This window comes from Onychostruthus taczanowskii, unplaced genomic scaffold (assembly GCF_017590055.1).
Source record: "Onychostruthus taczanowskii isolate IOZ18803 unplaced genomic scaffold, ASM1759005v1 scaffold6, whole genome shotgun sequence".
Lineage (NCBI taxonomy): Eukaryota > Metazoa > Chordata > Aves > Passeriformes > Passeridae > Onychostruthus > Onychostruthus taczanowskii.
The window spans coordinates 17002232-17026006 of record NW_024503679.1 but is presented as its reverse complement, the minus strand read 5'-3'; the positions used below and the strand labels follow the sequence as shown (position 1 = coordinate 17026006).

The 23775-nt window shown below is 52.7% G+C and overlaps 1 protein-coding gene across 1 annotated transcript in view; it reads right to left on the bottom strand.

Moving 5' to 3' along the window:
• SMAD6 (SMAD family member 6) overlaps window positions 1-16041 on the bottom strand; it is a 37992-nt gene extending 21951 nt beyond the window's left edge. Inside the window, 4 exon segments of the mRNA XM_041418797.1 lie at window positions 10757-10834; window positions 12545-12601; window positions 15270-15588; window positions 15590-16041. Coding sequence (XP_041274731.1) covers window positions 10757-10834; window positions 12545-12601; window positions 15270-15588; window positions 15590-15859 — 724 coding nt within the window. The 5' untranslated portion in view covers window positions 15860-16041.
• Between the last annotated feature and the right edge of the window lie 7734 nt (window positions 16042-23775).

Below are 23775 nucleotides of genomic sequence, written 5' to 3'. Positions count from 1 at the left end.
AATTTTTACTGGCTTCCTGGTCGATTCATAAAGTTTTGTTGGGTTTTTTTTGTGTTCTGTTGGGGTTGTTTTTTCCAGGTCTCAGAAAGCAACTCCACGACACTTGAGGGAAGCCGAGCCCTGGCCTTGCCACCAAGGCCTGCTCTGCACCCAGCCAGGCACCCACAGCCTCTCTGGAAACACAACAGTGCTTCCAGGGCTTCGTAAAACCTCAGCAGAAAGTTCTCCAGAGCTGGCCAAAATCAAAACCTGCTGCATTCAGTTTTACAGTGATGAGCCGTGGCAGAGCAGCCTCAGTGGCAGCTGCAGACGTACAATTCACAGGGAGGGATTGGGTCTGAGACACTGAACTGCCCATTTTCACATCTGCCCCTTCTCTGCACAGCTGGATACCCCGAGCTGCTGCACCAGACAAACCCAACCAGATCCTACCTTGGAGTCTGAGCTTTTTATAAGCACCAGCGACTGTTTGCTGTGAGACTTGGCAAAGCTTTGGATCATATAACCATGGAATGGTTTGGGTTGGAAGAGACCTTTAAGATCATCCTGTTCCACCCCCTTCCATGGGGCAGGGACACCTCCCACCACACCAGGCTGCTCAGAGCTCCATCCAACCTGGCCTTAAACACTTCCAGGCTGAGAGCTCCTGTTGGGTTATATCACTACTCCTCTGGATTTTAAGAAGAATGCTGGAAAGAAAAATACTTATAGCTCATTTTTACCTACAGCTCTCACTGCAAAATTTAAAGAGCAACAAATCAAAAAAAAATTTAAAAAGCAGGCAAAAAAATCAGGACCCAAAGACTGTGTTTGCCACAGAACTGAGGGGAAGATGCAGCATCGCTTCCAAAGGAGCAACATTTATTCAGGACTAAGGGAAAGCAGAACCCTGGGAGTTCCCAGCCAGCAGAGCCCATGTTTGCCTTCCTGTGCAGGACAGGGATGCTCCCAGACCCCACAGCCTGACGCAGGGGGGATGAATCAAGTGCCTCATTCTTCCTCCTGGACAAACTTGGCTTTTCCCGGCGCGGGCTCGCACAAACGGGGCCTTGTGTGAGCTCCACGCTCAGGAACAGGAACAGGCCAGGCTTTGGAGCAGCCAGGAGAGGAGAAGGAAGAGCAAAGGGAAGAAAAGGGATGTGCTCTGCACAGCACGTCCATCGCAGCAGGAGCCTCTGCAGACAGTGGGGTAAATGTAAAGAGTTCATCAGAGAAACAGAATGGGTTGGGTTGGAAGGGCTCATCTCATCCCACCTTCCATGACACCAGGCTGCTCCAAGCCCAATCCAACACTTCCAGGGATGGGGCAGCCACAGTTTCTCTGGGCAGCCTGTGCCAGGGCCTTACCCAGCACTCCTTACCCATCACCTGGTGCTGCAGCTCCTGAGGTACCTTTTTCCCTGATTCAACAGACAACTTTGCATCACTCTGTGTGAAAGCACAAAGCAGCTGGCACTTTTTTTTTTTTTTCCAAGTCTTTAACATTCTTTGGCTTCTCTCATGGAAAAATCTTAGCAAATGAGACCTTAATAAATGGAAAGAGCTGAAAAATAGCCTTTCTGCTGGCAGGTTCTGCTCCTGCTCATGGAATACACAGATAAAACCAACACAGTTGTGTCTCCCGCCCTTCCGTGGAGCCACTGTGAGAAACTCTGCCCGAGTATCCCTGGCATCAAGAGATGCCCCTGCAGCAGCTGCAAGGCTCCAACTTCTCCAGCCTGGAGGAATGGGCAGCCTGATCCTTCTGCCACAAGTACTTAGGAGGAGGAACATCTCCAAAGCCATAAACCAAACACAGGAGCAGGAAGGGGAGGGCAGCTCTTCCAAGCCCAGGTGGGGACGTGGCCAAGCTGCAGTGGGGCCAGCAGAGCATCAGTGTCCAGCTGGGACAGCAAATGTGACACTAGGGCACTTCCATGAATTGCCATTGGGAAGGGAGGGATGGCTTTGGTCCAGCTTTTGCTCTGGGAATGCACTTGGACTGGGTGGGGGGTGCTGCAGGACAGGAGCACATGGGCTCCCTGAACCCTCAAGGATCTCCTGCATCCCCCAGGAGCACAGAACTGCTGTGAAGGACAAAACAAACTCTCCACACATCCCCCTCTCTTGCACTGTTGGGAATTTGACTTTTTGGCAGGTTTCATGCTCAAGGATCTCCTGCATCCCCCAGGAGCACAGAACTGCTGTGAAGGGCAAAACAATCTCTCCACACATCCCCCTCTTGCACTGTTGGGAATTAGACTTTTTGGCAGGTTTCATACATGGGCTTTTATAACCTGAAAAGCAAAATGCTGAGGGCAGGAGCAGCATCCCAGCCTGAGCCTGATCCCTGCCAGAGACTGCATCCCTGTGGGGAGGCAGGGACAGGCTGTATTTTGTGAGGGTTTTCAGATCTGGGCATCAGAGGCAACGTTTATCCATTTAAAGAATAAAATTAGGAAAAAACAAGAAGAAAAAAGAGGGGGAAACCTGGGGTGGGGGGCTGATCAATGAGATGCTGGGGCAGGAGAGGAGCTTTGGGTTTAATTCTGTTTATATCCTCTGATGCTGGTGGTTTTTTCCCCATGTATTTTCCCATATCCAAAGCCTGGGATGAGGAACCAGCTTCTCCCTGAAGGAGAAGCTTCTCTGGGAAAGGGGTGGTGGTCCAGCAGCACTGTCCAGCACTTCCACGCCAGAGCTGTTTGATCCCTGCTCCAGCCCCTGGAGCTGCAAAGGCCATTACCAGTCAGCGTTAGCAACCCTGCCAGAGGTCAGCCAAGACAGGCATTTCCATGTGAAATGTTTTTGTTCTTACAGAAAAAACACACCCAAACAAGAATCCAACAGTCCTGAGCATCCCAAGCCCAGACCCCAGTGCTGCACGTCCTCCCCTCTCCACCCTCCCAGCACTCTGCCCTGGGGTGATGCTTTTTCCCAGCTGAACACCCATTTTCTGGGGCTACAAAAAACCTGGAGAAGGACTTTTGACAAGGTGGGGAGACCCTGGCACAGGGTGCCCAGAGCAGCTGTGGCTGCCCCTGGATCCCTGGAAGTATCCAAGGCCAGGCTGGACCAGGAGCACCCTGGGATGGTGGGAGGTGTCCCTGCCCATGGCAGGGGGTGAACAGGATGAGCTTTAAGTTCCCTCCCAACCCAAACCAGGATTTGATGAATCAACCAAGTGCAATGCACAGAGCAGGGGCAGAGCAAGAGCTGGGACAAACCCAAACCCCCAGGAGCCAGGTGGGACCTCAGTGAGCCAATGTCCCCCCCCTGCACCAGCAGCCAAGAGCAGGACCTGGAGCACTCAGCAGGACACGGGGCAGAGCTGGGAATCACAGCCCCAGGCTCTTGGGAAGCACAAAGAGCTGAGTCTCCTTTGCCAGTAAACTGAACCTGAGCTTCCAGGGGCTTGGGACACTTCAAAGCCCTCAGCAGCACTGAAGGGATGGACTTTTCAGCTGTGGAGCAGAGAAGCAAAATCCACACAAACAAGCAGTGTTCCAGAAAACCAGGTTTAGCCATCAGCAGCTCCCAACGACAGGGGGGATGTTTTTCCTGAGGTTTTTTTTTTCCCCTCCTCCTTCCAGTTTGCCTTTTTTTTTTTTTTTAATTTCTTACTCAAAGCTAGCTCAAGCTCCCACACCACACAGCCCATTTGGGTCTGAGCATCCTCCAGAGGTAAAATGCTGAGTTAGGCCTTGGAGCCCGGGGAAGGAGGTGCCTTTGATGAAGAGCAAATCTCCAGACTTCAATGGCTCCGGTGAGCGCCACACATTTAATAAGTTATTTCCGTGGAAAACCTTGGTAACTCAGTTATGAATCAAGCCTATAAACACCTCTCACTCATCAAAGTGCCACAGAAAAATCTATTACTGGGACTGTGAACACAAGCCTCTCTCTACAGGTCCCCTGTAAGAAGCCAAAATTCCTCCTTCAAAACATTCACCGTTTTCAAAGGTCATAAATACACTGTGTCCAGTATTCAGCAAATCCCTTTAAAAAGCAAAACACAGGCACAGGGAAAAAGGAAAGTTCAAACAAAGCCGGATCCATTGGATCCATGCTGCTTAAAGGACACAACCAGAGCTACATCAAAGGAACTTTTACTACCTAGAAAGTCGTATCCAACCCCTAATAGGGTGCAAGAATGTAATGTTTAGGCTACAAAGATTAAACTAATTTACTTTTAAGTAACTTGCTTACTTCCTGATGTTTCTTTTTTAAAAGAGTGATGCTTAGGTGCTTGGAAAGTGAGGGATGTGATTATTCTGTGATTCAAGGCCAAACATCATAACTGCTCAATGAACCACAGACAAAAACATATTTTATCTGGGTCTTGTACTTTCTCCAAGAACTTCTAGGTTGAAAACATCCAGGCTAGCTGTGAAAATCCATCCCAGTTCTAGGTAACAGAGGGAGAAAAAGCAACTTTCTCCTTCTCTGCTGGAATATACTCAGAACTTCAGTGTCTTGCCTCCAAGGGAACCATGCTCCCCAAATACTGCCCATGGAACCTTCACTTCAGGACATCATCCTGCCTGGATCCCTGATGGAAAATTCTCCTTTGGGGCTCCGGAGCTGTGTGTACACACAAATACAGAGGCATCATCTGCAGAGCAGCTTTAATCTCTGCATCAGGCACGGGTTTTTACCAATATTGGTAAAACCAACCTTCTTCCACCCTTGTGCAGCCTGTGCCACTCCAGGCAGATGATCCCCAGGCTGGCAGCCAGTTTGGATTTTTCCCTTCCTTCTTCTGAGCAAAGTCCAACTCCAGCTACCCAGATTTTAAAGGGTCAGCTCTGACTGTCCTCATTTCTAAAGTGAGGCTGTTGGGTGATTTTAGCAGCAAAGGGACATTCTCCACCTCCCAGTCCAGCAGACACCTGCCCTCCTGTCAGGCTGTTCTGGGAGGCTGCTGCTCCTTGCTGCACAGGATACAAAACCTCATAGGAACCTCGATGTTCCTCCTCAGGAGACCTCCAGCACAAGCCACCCCTTCCCACCTCCAGCAAATTCCTCAGCTTGTATGCAATTAATTTCCCCTCTTCACATCGCTGTCCTGGCTGAGCTCTGCACTAATCCCAAGACCAAGAGCCCTGCACTACAAGCCTATTTTATACAACCAGCTGTCTCTGCTTTAGGAACACCTCTGCAGCTGCACAGGCCCTGCCAGAGCTCCATGCTCTGCATGGATGGAGCCACCTCTCCACACAAGACACGGGTGCAGGTGGCACCACCAAGGTCCACTGCCACCAAGGCACGGCCACCCACCAGCTCAGGCACAGCTCAGTGCTCCAGCTCCTGGCCTGGTGGCCCAACATGAGTTATCCCATAGGGTTTTCATGGAAAAACAACCACATGGAGGAAGTATGTCCCTCCAGCTTTGACCTAGGGTGCTTCCCTTCCATTGGCAAGTCATCTAACTTAAAAAAAATTTCTTAAATTGCTGCTTGCTCAATGTTCTGAACAACTTCATCTACTTATGATTTTCCCAGGTGGAATACTCTCTGCTGATGGATGAAGCACTGCTATCAACAGGATCTGGACACAACGAGGAGCCCAGCTGGCTCCAGAATCAATGATCCCTCCACCTTCTGCTCCAAAGGAATGGCAGAACTCCAGGAGCCCCCCACCATGGCAAACACAAATGGGATGTGGAAAATCCCCCTGCCCTCCATAAATCCCCTGGCTCCAGGGGGTTTATCCCCACCCCAGACAGACATCTTTATACAAAAGAAAGGAGCACACCTGCACCTCTGTGAAAGGGACAGCCCTGAAAGCCCAGGGAGCAGCTCCCAGAGCTTCCCCACCTTCCCTTCCAGGGATTAATCCATGATTCACCCCACAGCTGGAGAAGCTGCCTTTGGTGCCAGCCCCAGAAGCTGCACATGAGCAAAGCCCCAGGGAGGGCAGGTTGCTGCTCTGAGGCTCTCCCAGCCATCCCAGCTCTCCCATGGGGGTTCCAACATCCACAGCCAAGTGGGAAAAGCCTCCACAGCGAGCAGAGAATTCCTCTCTGAAGCACACTGGAAAATAGATGCACTTTATTTCCCGTTGGCAAAGTGAAACTATGGAGGAAAGCTGTTTAATATAAAAACATCTGACAAAGCACCTCCAGGATGTATTTTTTTGCATCAAAGAAGTAGCTCTTGGCAACAGGCTCGCTCCTCCGACCAGGAGAGGTTTTTAGCCAAACCCTGATTGTTCTAGACTGCACGGGGGAAGACAAGCCAGCAAACCTACAGTTAAATAGGAAAGGAAAAAAAAAAAGAAACCAAAACCATTACTGGCCCAAACAAACATCTGTCTGTGATTAAACTGGATGCACAGATACGTTGTGTCTTTTCTAAAGGATTTGTTTCTGCAGGAAGGGAGGGGAGAAGGGATGAAAAGGCTCCAGGGCGGTGCTGGGTCAGACCCAGCCCCCAGCCCAAAGCTGTCTCAGGGACACAGCAAAGCCAGAGCCTGTCCTCAAAACCCAACATTTCCCCCCAGAAGAAACTGCTGTCCTATTACAGACAAAAATACCCTTTTTTTCTATTAACAGGTAATTCCAGAACCTCTCCCCCAGCCCGGAAAGGGCAATGTTTGCCCAGTTGCCACACACATCCGCCTGACAGATTTAATGGGCTTTTTTTTTTTTTTTCCCTACTCCTAACACACAGGATCTTCATAAATTTCCTTGTTAGCATAAATCCTGCAGCCTGTTATTTCTGGGGGGGAGAGGAAGGGAGACGTTCACTTTCTCCATTCAGTGGGTTTTAAAATATGCTTCCTTAAGTTCATCCTAAATATTGCTGGAAGCAGAAAAAACCCTCTGGCTCTCTCCTGGAGCCGTGGCATCACCTCAGCAGGGCTGAGTCACCAGCTGGGATGGATGCTCCTGCCTTCTTCCTCCCTTTGGTGGTACAGGGACCCTGCACTCCAAATCCAATGCCCCCAGCCCCACCACTGCCCTGCAAAAACTTCCCCATCTTAAAAAGAAGAAAAAAAAATCAGAAATAATTTAAATAAGCTCCTGCCCATTCAGTCTCTGGTTTTTTTCTGTCTGTTAATTCTCAGCTTTCCTCCACCATCATCAGTCACCAAGCACAGCTCATCTCCACATGGAGCTCAGCACCTTCTGGACATCAGCAGAGCTGCTGGGAATAAATTCAGGCCTGTGCTTCCATTCCCAGGTGGAAAACACCTTCCTGCTGCTTTGGAGCACAGACAGAATTCATCCTTTCTCCAACAAACCACCAATTCAACATTTCTTCTTTAGGATGCACATTTTCAGCTACACACAGGTTCACCAGAGCTGAAACTCTTGGAGAGTTTTAACACATGGGAAGTGATTTCAAAGTTTAAAAAACCCCAAAATTACTATTTTTGGAAAAAACAATCGGCATCTTCCCTGGGGATGGTCAAGTCAGCACAGAGACTTACAGATGCAAGGCCACCTTTTGCTGTCCCACCTGCCCTCCCCTATTTAAAGCCACCACTAACAAGAACTTTGCCCAACGCTCATCACAGGGCTTTTTCAACAGGAATGGGGCAATTCCATGGGTTTTAAGGAAAGGTCCTTCCCAGGGCCAGTGAGGGAGAGCCCTGTGGGGCTCAGAGGAAGGCAGGCAATCCCAAAGCCCACGGTAGCTGCTCCATCCCACCCCATCCCCTGCAGAGAGGCTCAGCCCTCCACACGCCTGGCAAGTCTAACGGGTACAGCAGCTTCTTGGCATGTGCTGGAGGAGCCAAGTCTGAGGGGAAGGGAAAAAAAAAAAAAATTACTACAAATGTTCCACCAATTATGAGTCACGAGGCTGAGCTTTTGTTCCTGCCTTGCTGGATTTTGCCCTTTCCCTGGTATTTCCCCAGCCCCGGCCGGCAGCCGCGGGGACGCCAGGACCGGCCAAGGCTCTGCTGGCTCCCGGGGGACAGACAGGCCCAGCCCAGGCCAGGGAACCACCTGGGCTTAAAATATAACCCCCAAACAGCAGGTTCTGTCAGCTCTGCTCCCCTGGCAGGAATGAATCTAAGCAGGAAAAGATGGAGCTGCTGTTTGTGCTGAATGTGGCACTGCCTGAGCTCAGGACGAGGAACCTGCGGGGTCAGACACCTCCCAGCGCCTCTTCCCACCAACCCTGACCTTCCCAGGCCATTGCACCTCACTGGGAAAGCAGGAGCACCCCCATTCCTAGGGAAAAGCTGTGGCTGGACACTGACCCTTGCACAAACAACTTTGTTTCAAGACCCAAATGCTTTGAACAGGAGATGAAGAGGGCTCTGGGGTATCATCCAGGGATCCAGGTCACATCCACCCAACCACCCACAGCTGGTGCTCCCAGTTAGTGCTAACTGTTCCTCTGAACTTTACAGTGAGCCTGCCACTTCTCTGAACACTTTCCCTCTTTTTAAAGGCAATATTTTAGCCATGGAAGATTCTACTTCAAAAAAAAAAAAGGGTTTGTTATTTTTTTAAACTAATACATATGACAGAGATCATCTTTTGCCTTCATGCTAAAACCTCCTGTTTAGAAGTTCATCAAGTAAAGGAGAAACAGGAGAAGAACAGTTCTCTTTGTTACACAAAATTGAATTTTGTGGCTTTAGTAGGAAAAGCCTTTTTGATGATCAAAGCTGGAATAAATAGCAGTGGCTTGATGCTAGATCCAAAATGTACTTATTTTTGGAAGACAAGTTAAATGCACACTGAGTACACAAGAGGAGGCAGGGAGGACCACGTGCTTTGTGTATCACTCCCACAGACCTACACTTCAAGCAGAGCTATTAAATGAGTTGAAATGGAGAATAAACAAACTGAAATGTGGCAGGTAGACTGGAGCCTAAGTGGGTTTTTCCCTTGTACTTCCCCGTGATGACATGTATGGGTTAACTTCAGCAGGGCTCTTATCCTCTTTCAGCAATCGTGAGCACTGGGGAAAAATAAATCACCCAGCCCCAGACTCTTATTAAAAGTTACACCATTGGAAACAGCACAGGGGAGAGGAGGGATCTGGTTTCAGCACAATCTTGGTCACATGTTATCATTATATTGTTCAAGGAAAAGTTAAAATCTCTCTTCTTTCCAGCAAACCCACCAGATGTCCCATAAAGACTGAGCCAGGAGGGCAGCTAAACCATTACATCGTCAGGAACCCCACTTTTCCAACTTGGCTGCTGTAATTAATGCCAATTATCAAGTTACAACAAAAGCCACGGGCACAGGGAGCTTTAGGGATGTGCATGCAGCCCTAGGATTGTTTGTTAGGAATTGCAAACACATTTATTAGAGCACAAGGCTGAATGATCCCAGTCCTGCTATCAATTGCTCCCCTGCTCTGGACATTTGGCAGCACAATAAAAGCCTGTGGGCCCAACCACAGGGACACCTGAAAAGACAAGGAGAAGGGAAAATCCCCAGAGGGAAACGTGCCATCATGCCATGACACAGACCCTGTGCTGGTTGAACACCCTCTGGGGTTGGGATCAGCCTAAACATCCTGAGGAATGCCCAAGTCTCACCAAACTTCTCACCAAATGGACCATGAACTCTTGCAAGGAAAGAAAATGAAGAGAAATGCCACAGCCAAGGGACTAGTGCCCCAAAGGTGCCCTCCAGCATCCCCCTGGACTCACAACATCCCCCAGGTGAGCAGCAGATCCCATCCATGTGCCCAGCAATCCAAGCAGGAGCCTCAGAGGTGTCCAAGCACCACCCCAGCCACTGAGGGAGGCACGTGGGGCTCCACCAAAACCCACGTTTGTCTGCCTTCATCCCAGCTCTCAGACCATGAACCAGGCAAAGAAATTAAACCCGGTCCTACAGCCAGGCCCCTCCTGTCCCACAGTCAGCCCCCAGCTGGGGTGAGAGACCAAGGAGAGAGATGTGGGAAGGACAGCCCCAGCTGTACCTGCTGTCAGGTAAAACCACCCCGAGCCTTGCAGAGCCCCATTAAGTGAATGAAAGGTTGCAGGGTGGGGCACAGCAAAAACCAGGACCTAATTAAGCCAAGCTTTGTTCAGGATCTTCAATGGCTCCGTAGCTGGGAGCCTGCTCATGAAAGCAGGGACTGCAGCCCGGGGCCAGGGCCCAACAGGTAACACCAGCCCGACGGTCCCGGCAAGAACCTCCCCAGAGCAGCAGCTCTGAACGGCCCCGCTGCCCTGCCATGGAAATGGGGAGAGCCCAGGGCCCAGCCCCCCAGCAGCCATGGCCCCAAAACAGCTCTGAACAGCCCTGCCATGGAAATGGGGAGAGCCCAGGGCCCAGCCCCCCAGCAGCCATGGCCCCAAAACAGCTCTGAACAGCCCTGCCATGGAAATGGGGAGAGCAGAGCTCAGGGCCCAGCCCCACAGGAGCCATGGCCCCAGAGCAGCTCTGAAGGGCCCTGCCATGGACATGGGGAGGGCCCAGGGCCCAGCCCCACAGCAGCCATGGCCCCAGAGCAGCTCTGAAGGGCCCTGCCATGGACATGGGGAGGGCCCAGGGCCCAGCCCCACAGCAGCCATGGCCCTGCAGCCTGGGATCCATCCTGGGGCCTCCACACGGGACACCGTGGCCCTGTGGCCACCTCCAAACATCCCTGCTCACCCCACAAACAGTATCTTATCAGAACGTGCAGAGCACAGACTTCTGTGAAAAAACAACTCCAACAACTGCTCTTTTTGTCCTTCTCCTCACACCCAGAGCACAAACCAAGAGCAGGATCAGGACCCCTGTCCCCTCCTGCTGTCCTGCCCCACCACCAGCCCCCCATGGCAAGGAACGGCACCAAGAGCTGCCAACCTGAGAAATCTCCGGGCGTGACGTTGGGAGAGTTTGTAGCCTCTGTTTCAGTGTAAGACAACGTGGAATCTGATAGATCTGAGGGGGAGAAAAAGGAAAAAAAAAAAAGGCACTTTTAGTCCTGCTGCGTTTGCCAGCACTACGTGAGCACCCGTGGCTGCTGGGCTTCCCACCACCTCCCCGAGAGAAACTCTCCTCAGAGCCAGAAAGCAGCCATTAACTTTGTAGCTCCACCACGCAAATGCAAAGTTTGAATTGCCTCGACCACAAAAATAACTCCAGTTAAGTTGATCAAACAAGTAGGAACTTGGTGCTTACTGGATAAAGTTACATTAAGCCTCTAAACAAGTCAGAGTTACTATACTTAATTATCACCATTAAAATTCTTGAAGCTGTTTATTCTTGCTTCCTTCCTTCCTCTTTGCTGAAGCGAAGGAAACTTTGTTTTAACAAGTTAAGAGTCTTTGTTATTCTCTCTTGCTTACACCCCTCTAATTAAGTGCTCAACTGTTTGCTCACAGATTAACTATTATTTTTCCAATCAAACAAGCCAGTGAAGCAAATTTCAACCCCTGGCTGTTGTTTTAATAAAGTCACGTGTCGCTCACTATCATCTCTCCCTGCAGCACAAGCAGTTTCCAAAAGGAATTAACTTGGAAGGGGGAGTGCAGGGAGGGACAACTCCTTTTTTTTTTCCCTCCACACCTAACAAAAAAAAAAAAAAGAAAAAAAAAAAGCCACCAGCAGCCAAGTTGGCCTTGCAGGCTGCTCTGGTCACAGCCCTGTGGCGATGAAGGCGCCGGGCACGGGGTGCACACATGGCTGAGCTGCTCCCAGGCCTGGCAGGGCAGGGACTCACCTTGGCAGGGGCAGCTCCTGCCTTCCCCCGGGGCTGGGTGGGACAGGCAGGCACTGCTGTCCCCTCCTATCCCTGCCAAACCCCGTTTGTCTCCTCCCTGTCCCTGCCCCATGGCAGCAAAAGCAGCTCCCCCTGGTCATTAACGCCGGTAAATCACTGAGCACGGGATAAAGGGAGAAAGGCTCCAGCTGCACCGATCCCAGCAAGAAATCCAAGAGGGATGTGGGATTCCTCCCTTCCCCCTCATGCTCCCAGGTCTCTGCTCCCCATTTAATTACACAAGAAGCAGGGCTGAGCAAGGATGGTGAGGATGCAGCGATGCCAGCTCAAAACATCTCCAGGCCAACGTGCAGCACACAGGACCAGGATCCAAGGGGCTGCCAGCAGCCAGCATCCTGCACTCCACACCCAGCCTAGCCACCCCAAAGCTGCTCTCACCCACTCTGCTTGGAAAACCTTTTACAATTCCCCAGGAAAAGTGACACCCCACTCAGAAACAACACAGAGCCAAGTTTCAAAGGCTTTCCATCTCTTTGTAAGGAGCAGAGGAAGGGTAATAGCTGGTTCCTCCATGGAGCAGCACAGCCAGGCCCTTATGGAAATGGCACCCAGGAGCTCCCACTCCCGCAGATTACACACGCAGACAAAACATGACGTCTGGTAACCTTTCATTACGCCTTCATTAAAAATAGAGCTTCATATTATTTTGGAAAATATGCATGTGTCTACACGGTAATTTGGTAGGATAAACTGGCATCCATTTACTTCTTAAAACCCGTCAGCTGATGCTTGCTCAGAAATAATGAGCAGCCATAAAACCCCGACTTGTTGGCTTTTGCCTGGCGTGCCAGGTAGGGCTGTCTCAGAAGCAGCACCAGGGCTGCACCATGAAAGAGTTCCCCAGAGATCAAAAGAGACAAAAGACGTACCCAGTGGCTTTTGCTCATCATTAGGAGACAGCCGAGAGTAGGGAGGTGGTGGAGACTCTGGAAAAACAAAACTTCAGGTTAGTGCTGTGTTCGGTTTATCAACAAACCCTCTCGCTTTCTCTTTTGGGGAAGGAACTCTTCCAAGGTTATAAACACCCAGTGGAGAACAAAACACTTGGAAGCAACTGGAGACCAAGGTTTCCCTAATTTTTGAACAATGGGAGTTCCACCTTGAACTTTCAAAGTGGGCTTTGCTACTGAAAATGCTGCACCCCTGTGCCCCATATCTGTGCCTGGACACCCACAGATTGAGTCACACAAAACATCAAATTGCTGCCCAGCAACCCCATTTCCATCATCTGCACTGGGGGACAACCTTCCACGGGTGAGTACAACACACAGGGCATGACAAGTGCCCCCCAAACACTTCCCAAGCACTGAAAAGCAGGCCTGGGTGATGAGAAGGCTCCTCTTGGCACACAGGGCTGGCACCAGAGCCAGGCTGGCTTCAGCCACCAAGCCATCCCAGTAACTTCAGTCCATCCCAAAAGGCCCTGGCACTTTGTGGCTCAGGAGCAGAGGCCACCGTGATGCCCCTCACCCTGAATCCATCCCACAGAGCTCCTGAGCTCAGCTCTGAGCAGCAGCACTGGGCAGTCCTGTGCTCCAAGTCCAGCAAGTGCTCAGAGGTGCTTTGCTGGACCAGGTCATTCAACCAGCTCTCGCTGTTCCTAGAAGGGTCAAGACCACGGGGAAACCCCAGGCCCTGATTAAAGTGATTTCTTTTCCTTTTTCATAGTGTGACAGTGATGTTTCTTGAATGGTAACTTGCCAAAACTGAGTGTGCAGCCTGCTGGGCTGCATCAGCACTGAGCAGGCACCGACTCCAGTGAGAAATTGCTCTGTGAAGTCCATCAGTGGCAGGGAAACATGGGAGTGCTCCTCAGCCCCCACCCGGACCTGAGAGCACCCAGCCAGAACTGCAGCTCAGCCCGGCTGGGTTCCCCAAAAAGCACCTCAGCATTCCCCGTGTGATGGCTCTGGGGTCATCTACTGCTTCTCAAAAAAGCTTCCCCATTCCCCCTATGGGAGCAGAGTGCTCTTCTCACAGGGTGCTTATAAATCCCAAAACATTAAAAAAAAAAAATAAAGGTACTGCTGTCCCTGTGTGGAGGTGACAGCAGGACGTGGCTGTGCTGGTCCCACACCTGCTGTCACCAGGGACTCGTTGGAAGCACCCCAAAACTTTCACACCCCACGGCAAATTGGGTGGGAAACACCAAACAGGATGATCCCTGCAGGGAGCCACTTGTGGAAAAAGGGCATCAAGGCCTTCTCCCGGCTCCTGTTACCAGCGCCCAGCCGGCGCGGGTGGGTCCTGGCACAGTCACCCGTTATCAAGGTGATAAGGAGCCACTTGATAACAGCTCTGCTTTCTACTACTCCCAGCACAGGGCTGGCAGCCGCTCACCGCTGGGAAAAACCACCACGGCTGCGGGAAAGGCACTGGGAAACTTCTCCCGTTTCTAAAAGAAATGCCCCGTTCCTAAAAACGCAGCTCAGCTCCAACTGGAGGAAAAAAGCTGCCTCCAGCCTCTAGCGACCTTGGGGAGAAGCACGCCCAGAAGAGAAGTTTCTTTGAAAGAAGTGATGCAAAGCGAGGCAGGAGCCCAGATTGCAACAGAAATAATAAAATCAAAGTTCTTGCCAAAAAGATGGACAGTCAGCATAGAATCATAGGATGGTTTGGGTAGGAAGGGACCTTAAAAATCATCTCGTTCCACCTCTGCCATGGGCAGGGACACCTTCCGCTATCCCAGGCTGCTCCAAGCCCCATCCAACCTGGCCTGGGAACTCTCAGGGATCCAGGGGCAGCCCCAGCTTCTCTGGGCACCCTGTGCCAGGGTCTCTCCACCCTCCCAGGGAAGAATTTCTTCCCAATATCCCATCTAACCCTGCCCTCTGGCAGTGGGAATCCAGCTGTCCATTTTCATTACAGTTTTTGTACAGCCTATTATTTCCATTTCTGCACCTCAAATTTCAACACGCCTCTGCTCCATGTAACCATTCCCTGCTGACATGGACACACGATCGAGTATTGCTGAAAGAAACAAAAAACCCCTCAACAAGCTCAAACCCACGCCTTGAAAAAGCTCAATCTCTGCCCACGGTAAAACAAAACTAAAAAAAAAAAAAAAAAAAAAAAAAAAAAAAAAATAAAAAAAAAGAAAAAAGAAAAAAAAGAAAAAAAATAGAAACCCTGGAGAATTGCAGCAGCCCCCGATGTCCCCGCGGGTCCGGGGATCCCCGCGGCGGGGACATCCCCGCAGCCCCCCCGAAGCGCCTGCGGCTTTAAGCCGGCGGCGGTGACCGCCCGGCTCCGATACGAGCGAGCCAGGCTGGCGCCAGCGGGATGGAGGCGCCGATTATCGCCCGTCCGGCTCCCGGAGAGCGGGGAAACTCCGCGGGAAGGGGAAAAAACCAATAAAGAGAAAGGGCTTTTTACGCACAACTGGAAGCGCTGGTTCCGAGAGAGGGGGGATGCCCGGCGGGGACCCCGGAGCAGGCGCGTCCCCCGGGGCATCCCCGCAACACCGCGGGGCCGGGGCAGCGCTGCCCACGAGGGTTCGGATAAACCCAGCAAGGGGTCAGAAAGCCCGAACCCCCAAATCGGTGCGCGTTTGTGGCGGGGAGGGGGGCACGGACCCAGCTCGCCGCTGCTCACCTGGCCCACAGAGGCGGCTGAAGTGGTAGGGGTTGCAGCAGACCGTGGGTCCGTCGGCGACGCCGAAGCTCTGGCACTCGCAGAGGGGCTTCAGCTCGGCGGGGTGCTGCAGGTCGGGCCAGCGGAACAGCTTGCCCAGGAGGAGGTGCGGGGGCGCCGCCAGGCCCCCCAGGCGCACCTCGGTGCGGGCCACCAGGACGCAGCCGCCGGGCATCCCCCCGCGGGACTCCACCGCCTCCAGCAGGCTGTCCAGCGAGCGCTCCTTCAGCCGCTTCAGCAGCGAGTAGGTGACGGCCTTCAGCTCCTGCTCCAGCAGCAGCGCGGAGCCGGGCCCCGCGCCGCTCCGCCATGGGGTCCCCGCGCGGCGCCGCCTCGCCCGCCGCCCCGCGCCGCTCCTCCGGCTCCCGCAGCAGCAGGCTGCGCGCTACCGCGCGGAGCTCCGCCGAGGGGCTTTTCTCCGCGATCTTGCAGCTGCCGGTGGCTCCGAGGTCGTGGCCGCTCCTGGCGCTCCCATCTCCGCCGTCCCTGTCCGGAATGACGCGGCTCCTCCAAAGTCGCCGCACCAGCCCTGAGCGTTTGGACCTGAACATACGACCCGCGGGCGGCCGGGGGTCGCGTCGCTCTCCGCCGCCCCCCGCCCTCCTCCGCGGGGCTCCTCGCTCCGCCGCCGGCTCTATCTCATCGCAGCCCCGGAGCAGCCCGGACTCCCCGCGGCGCTGCTGCCCAGCGGATCTCCGACGGCCCGCGGCGGGGCCGCACCATGGGGGGGGCGGCGGGGCGGNNGCCGTGCCCTACATCGGCTGCCAACGCGGGGCCGGGCGGGGAGCGGCGGGGGCGAGGGCCGGGGGGAACCCGGGGCAGCGCTCGGCTGCGCCCCGCGGCCGCTCCACCATACAAGGTGGGGAGGAGCGGGGAAGCGCTCCCGGCGCGGGGGTGCCGCCCGGCGGGGAACCGGCGCCGGGGGCCGCTCTGAGGCGTCGGATCCCTTCAGCCAAAAATAGTATTAAAAAAAGGGAAAAAAATTAAATCAGAAAGGCGAAGAAGCAGCAGAGCCCGCAGCGCAGGCCGGTTGTCAGCGCGTCCCTTGTCCGCATCGCAGGGCGCGGCCCCGGTCCGGCGGGTCCCCGCGCTCCGTGCGCGGCTCCCGGGGCCGCCGCCGCCGCCCGCTCACGCCCGCCCGCCCCTCGCCGGCTTTTGTGTGGCCGGGGCGCGCGCGCGGGGCCCCTCGCGAGCGGCGCCGCCATTGGCTGCCGCCCATCATGTGCCAGTCTAGACACTCCGGCGGCTCCGCGCGGCACCGGCCCTTGCGCAAACACCGGCTCGAGCGGGGCCGGGGGGTGGGCGAGCGGGGCGCTGTGAAAGTAGGTCACGGCAGCGCGGGGGTTAACGCGCCCCCCCCGCGGGCCGCGCGCCGGACACACCCCCGCGATGTATCAACTTGTCCGCCGTGGCAAAAGTTCAGGCCCGGCGCGCTGCTATTGGCCCGCGGCCGCGTGACGAGCGGCGCCGCCGTCTCCCTGAACGGGGGGATGAACGGGGGGATGAACGGGGGGACAGGGACCGGCCCGGCCTACCAGCAGCGCCGCCGGGAGCGCCGGGAGCGGCGGCCTCGTGTCCCGCCCCACGGCGACACAGTGCCCGTGGGGAGCGGCACCCCGGGGATGGCACCCATCGCAATAACCCTGCCCAGAATACAGAATAAATAAATAAATGAATGTAAAACAGCCATTCCCCTGCGCCCAGGGGAGCGAGTGCCGGGGCTCGGAGCAGGGCCATCCTCGCTCCATCCCGGGGATGCGGAGGGAAGTTCCCCCAGCCCGGGATGGGTCGGTGGGAAACTGCTGGAGGAAAAGCTTGGGGCCAGCCTGAAGGCTTCGCTAATGAGCAAAAAATTAATCTGGGCAATTAATCCCCCAGCAGCTGATCAGTTAAGGGAAAAACCACCCAAAACCAAATCAATGAAATTATTTCTACCAACAGATTCTGGGCAACCTGAATGCTTGTAGTTTTTCTCTTGGAATCTTTTGGGTGGCTTTTTCCATACCTAAAAGCTTCTGTCCACATTTCTGTCCACATTTCCCCAGACCTGCCCTAATCCACTCCAGAATATAATTTTAATCTACTGGATGAAGACTACATTTTTTTTTTTTTTTTACAGCAAACCTAATCATTGCAACATCAAATATTCCATTTAAAATCCACAGGTGTGTGCCACCAATGTTTGCACCAATATGAACACAGAATGTAAATAGATCTTTCCATTTTGGGGTCACTTCTGAGCTGTAAGACCAGGGGCAAAGCTCCTTTTCCCTGCCATTTTGGAGTGGGGTTTAGGAAATGTGCAGCTTGCCTGGTTAAGGATGTAAAAGCTCCTATAAAACCTGTGAGGGACCTGCTGCCCCTGACACTGCAGCCACCTTTCACACAGTTTGGGCTGAAGTTACCTAGCACCCCGCTGTGGGAGGGAAATGCCTTTTTTCACAGTGAAAAGGCACAAAAGGGCTACAAAAAAATAAATCCAGGTTCAGACATGGAAGTAGAAACTGGGATTTCCTGGATCTCGTGGAATCATGCAATGGTTTGGGTTGGAAGGGACCTTAAAGCTCATTTGGTTTCACCCCTTACCACGGGCAGGGACACCTTCCACTGTTCCAGATTGCTCCAAGCGCTGTCCAGCCTGGTTTTGGACGCTTCCAGAGATGGATTTCCAACCCTGGTGGGATCCCTGCCCATCCAGGCTGCTCCAGAGAGGTCCCAACCCTTGTTTAAAATCCCCACAGATCACCCTGCCCTGCCTGACCCCCGGATTCACCTCCCTGAACGCAGCTGATGCTTTTCTTCCCACCGCCGTCTTTCCAAGCTGTCACCCAAATTACAATATGTCCCAAATGTGCAATTACCAGCATTTAAATATATATAAATCTTAAATATAGCACTGCTCGAGCTAAGAATAGGTTATTATTCCAAGCAGCGACGTCTCAGCGCTCATCCAACGCTCTGTAATCATGGAGTGTGCAAGATGGCAGCAAGAACAATGGGGCTTTCATGGGATCTGGAGCAGCCCAGCATCTCCACGGGCACAGGTATGCAGGAGCAGCCCCATTCCACCCGCAGTGCCATCCATCCCAGCCCCTGCAACAACAGCACATTGTTCCTGTTCCTGCCCCAACGTGGGCAGCCCGAACAGAGCCCTCGATTGTGCCCAACACAATGCACGTATAATTTATAGTAATGTTGGTTATTAAAGGATTGCTAGTGATTAACAGCAATGTCCTCTTTCACTGCCTTTTTTTTTTACCTCCCTCCCCCCTTTTTTTTTTTTTGCCTGTCATAATAACAAACATTCCTGGGAGATGCTCTGGAACACATCCTATAGGTCTTGGCAGGGAAGCTGGAGAGAAGCTTTTGAAAGCCTGCCAGTGTTATCTGACATGGATCTCCCAGGTATGACAGAAAGCCAAATCCTCCTGGGTCCAAGAGGACCGTGGGTGGCCAGGAGGGCACCAACCTCTTCCCAAAGCCAAACTGCAGCTGGAATGGGGAAAAAAGGGGGACAGGGAGCAGCCCTGCCATTGCCAGCCCCCTCAAAAGCATCAGTAGAGCCCAAGCCCTGACTGTGGCACTCCAGGTGTTCAGTAAGGAAAATGAATATCATCATTTTCTGCTTCTTTAAAAAAAAAAATCTCTAGTATTTGATACATTCCTGATGAAAAAAAAGAACGCAGGAGTTAAAATACAAAATGAATAACTGACACTTAAATAATGTTGTAGGGGCTCGACTTGTAGGTTATTTTAATGCCTTGAAAATGGGGGGCAGATGGGGACCCCCAAGGGGTGGGGAGGGCTGGGGGACACATTGCACCCCCTTTTCCCTCCAGGAATGGGGGCTCAGAGTGTCTGAGCCCAGCCAGAGGAACCACCACAAACCTGCTGCGCCAGAGCCAGGGGCCCTGCCAAAAACTAAAATGCCTCATAAAATCCTGCTGGTTTTGCTGGAAGCTGATTTTGAAAGGAACCAGAGAAAAAAGGTTTTGACAACATCAGAATGTCCCGTTTCCTTTGTTTTCATGACATTGCCATGATTTTCCAGTTCAAACTGACTTTTCATTTTGCTCTTGCAAATGTTATACCCTGTGTGGTAACACACTGTGATAGGACCTTGGACCCTCTTCAAAATGGAAAAAGCTAAAATCAGAATGAGGCATTTTGATAAATACAAAGTATTAAAAAAATTATGTTTGAAGAATTTTCCTCCATGGAGTATTTCCCAGCTGCTGGACTCCAGGCTCACAGAGCTCCTTGGCATCTCAAAACCCTTTGTGCAGAGATGTGATCTCACCTCAGCAGCTCAGGCTGTGCCCCCATCCTGGAGGAGCTGCAGCCTTGGCAAAACCCTTCCCATGGGATGTAACCACACCTTGCCAACTCTCCTGGGGCACAAAATCCTGCAATGGTTTGGTTTGGAGGGGATCTTAAAGCCCATCCAGTGCCACCCTGCCATGGCAGGGACACCTCCCACTGTCCCTGGCTGCTCCCAGCCCCAGTGTCCAACCTGGCCTTAGACATTCCCAGGGATCCAGGGGCAGCCCCAGCTGCTCTGGGCACCCTGTGCCAGGCCTGCTCACCCTCCCAGGGAACAATTCCTAATTCCCAATATCCCATCCACCCCTGCCCTCTGGCAGTGGGAGCCATTCACTGTCCCTGTGTCCTGTCCCTCCATGCCTCATCCCCAGTCCCTCTCCAGCTCTCCTGGAGCCCCTTCAGGCCCTGGAAGGGTCTCTAAGGTTTCCCTGGAGCCTTCCCTTCTCCTGGTGAACATTCCCAGCTCTCCCAGCCTGGATCTGGAGCAGAGGTGCAGCATCACCCTCAGCCCTGTCCTGATGTGTGGGGACATCAGTGCAGGAGCCTCTGCCTGGCCAGGGAATGCCCAGGTGGGTACAGCCCAGGGGCCAGCTCTGCTCTGGCACCTTTCATCCAACTCCCTCCCATCCAAATCCTGCTGTGGCCCTGTGCTGGGGCTGCATCTGCTGCCTAAATTGGGGGCAAAGCAGCCAAATTGCTTAGGGATGGACTGAAATTAAATGTCCTCCAAAATTCATCACCACCAGGAAGGAGAAAAAAGAGGCAAAATCCAGCAGGAATTGGCCAAATGCTGCATTTCATCAGGAATTAATGTGAATGGGTTAATGGGAACTGCACAAGGCAGGAGCTGCTGAGTTTCCAGGCTTTCCAAGGCCCTTCCCACGAGTATCTGCTGTGGGTGGGGACAAGCTGACTCACAGTTTCCAGGGCTGTAGTAACATTTCAACACCCCGGCGCTCCAGCCTTGGGGACTGATGGCAAAGAGCACATTCCCAGCAGAGTGGTTGGGAAGCTTTTTGACAAAATGTTTTCTTGGGTCAGAAAATGTCACTTTGGCAAAACCAGATTTTTTTTTTTTTCTTTTTGGTAGCAAAGAACCAGTTTCCACGAAATGTTGCTTGGAATGGTTTTCTGGGAGCAAGCCTGGGTTTCTAGTCAAACCCACAGAGGTAAAATCATCTCCCCAGAGGTCCTCGGGGTGGGTGATGGCATCCATCCGTGGGGGTGCCCATCCCAGGAAAGGCCCCTTGCTTGGAGCAGGGATGTGGATTCTTTAAATCCCTTCTCGGTGGAAAATTGTAGAAACTAATTAAGCAGTTAGTGAGGGAGCAAGAGTCTGACTTTAGCACTGGAGAGGAGAGCCTTGAGCTGAGATAGGGAGTATTGGGTTCAGTTCCCTGGTTTGGCTCATGACAAACAAGGACTGAACCACAAGTCAGGCCAGTGCCACGAGTACAGGATTATCCCCTGTGCTGCTGCTTTCAGTTTTAGGAAAACAAACTCAAGGCATCCCAGAAAAGCCCTGCTGCAATCCAAGGAAAGCATTGGTGTCTCCAGTTTTGTAGCACAGGAAGAGTGCCTTCATCCAAACACAATGCCAGCCTCCACAGAGAGAAAAGTGGGGCTTTTCTCCTGAATAAAAGATTCATTTCAATTTTCCCATGGCAGAATGAGCCAGAGCCACCTCTTGTGGCTCTCAGCCAGTCACAGCATGAAACAGAAGCAGGAGAAGCATCTCCTGTCATTCCCAGAGGTGCTGAAAATCCCTCCTGGGAAGTGCAATCCTCTCTGGGCAGCCTTGGATGCCCCCAGAAAATGCAGAGTCAGCGCAGCAAAGCAAAGAAGAACGAGGGGCTCCTGAAGGGTGCCCAGGCTTCCCCTTGGCAGTGCCATGGGAAGCTGACCTGTGAGCTGCCAACAGAGCTCCCAGTGCCCCTCCTGCTGCCACTGACTGGGATCCTCCCTGCCCTTTGCACTGGCGAGCTGGGAAAATGAGGCACATGGTAGGGGATGAAGGCATTGATGGCTGAGCCTCCATCTGGGCTTTATCCAGGAGGATTTCCCACCTGGTGGTGCCCTGGGAGCTGCAGGGGGTCCCACAGGGGTGTGAGCACGAGGAGGGGACGGGGCAAGGTCCCCCCAGTACTGCAGGGAGCCTACAGGAAAGAGGGAGAGGGATTTTTTACCAGAGCCTGGAGTGACAGGACAGCAGGGAACTGATTGAAACTGATGGAGAGAAGTGTTGGGCTGAATATTAGGAGGAAGTTCTTCCCTGTGAGGGTGAGAAGGCCCTGGCAGAGGTGCCCAGAACAGCTGTGGCTGCCCCTGGATCCCTGGAAGTATCCAAGGCCAGGCTGGATGGGGCTTGGAGCAGCCTGGGATAGGGGAAGGTGTCCCTGCCCAGACAAGATAAGATTTAAGATCCCTTCCAACACAAACCATTGTGGCATTCTGTCAGATGAAGAAGGGGATGGGGAGGAAAAGTCACCTTCAGCACCTCCAAAAATGGTGCAGCCTCTGAGCAGGATGGAGAGGCACATGCTGAGCCCAGCCTACACCTGCATGGCAATTTGGGAATTTGAGAATTTGGGAGATCTGCCTCAGCCTCAATCCTTCCTTCCCAGCCTCAGAAGGACCAGCAGCCCCTAAACCCCTCCTGCCCTGCTCTGGCTGCAGGAGCCCACTTCTGTCACATGAACCAGCTGCTCTGCTCGGATGGGAAGGGAATTACAACCAGAGGACATCCAGAAATCACACCCCCCTGACAAACACCAGCAGTTTGTCCTTCTATCAGCTCTTATTCAGCAGCTTGTGGAGACTGTCTGCCTTTCTGGAGCCTTTTCCAGGCAGATAACACCCAGTTCTGAAACTGCCCTTGACGTTCTTGTTGGCTTGGCTTTGGTGAATTGTCATTTTTGAGCTGGAAAGGGACTATTTGAGTAAGAAAAACAGCTCTGTGTGCTGCCACCACGCTGATCAAGCAACAAACTGTGTAACATCCCAAGCCCGGTGTCCTTAAAAAAAATAAATCTACCCCTCTCCATGTTTACACATACAATTTGCAAACACAAAACTGGAAGCTCCCCAGGGGGATAGGATTAAAAAAAAAGGATTATTCTATTTGGAACTGGTCCAGAAAGCAAAGGGAGTATATATAAATGTATATGCTTATGTCCAAAATGGATTTTAATTGAGGTTTGTTGTGTCCAGTGGTGCTCTGCTAGAAGCAGGAGCTAAAAACACGGCAGGGCTGGAGAAGGAAGGTTGAGGAGGACACCAAAGCAGATCTGAGAAAGGTCAGCCCTAAATGGCAACCTGTCCATTTCTGCAGTAGTTTGCTCTCCTATTTATGATGGCATTTTCTGGGAAGAGCTGGCCAGAGCCAACTAGGGCAGGCTTGTAAAAAGATAATTTTTCTCCCTTAGAAAACACAAAGACAGACAGACTGGGCTGCTGGCTTTTCTCCCTGCCCAAGATCTGCTGCCCTGGGCAATTTATTCTGTTGCAGCAGCTCTTTGCTGGAGTGAGTGGCGTCTGGGCAGCCTCAGAGCAGACGCCAGTCACTCCAGCAAAGAGCTGCTTACCACAGCTTTGGTAAATATTTTCTGCAGTGCTGCAGCAGCATCTCACAGAGCAGCACTGTTATTTCGTAGGCATCTCCAATAATAACTCCGAGAGGAGCGGCCACAAGACATCAGCAAAAGCTGCTGCCGCTGACCAAAACTTTGGAGGAGCAGGAACAGAAGTGGGAAGAGAATAGAAATAGGGACTGAGTCACTGGCTGGAGAGGCAGCAAGGGAAAATTGAAAAAGGCAGGCTGCTAAAGCTGGTGCTGGGACACGGCTGTGGGGTCAGCACATGCTGGGCTGATGCTTCCCCAGATTTCTCACAACCTCTAAATGGGGACATGAAAATCATCATGAGAAAAAGAGAATATTGGCTCCCCTGTTTTGAGTCCAGACCGAAGGTAGCCAGCGGCACTCATTGCTGAAGTACCACAGCTCCATCTCCTTTTGTGCTGAAACTGCGTTTTGAGTGTCCCTGCTGGCAGCTGCCTGCAGGATCTCCAGGGCTGCTTTTCCAACAGAAAGCAGGATTAGGGAGGAAAGGAGCTGACCCCGGAGTCACTGGCACTGCTGGGTGA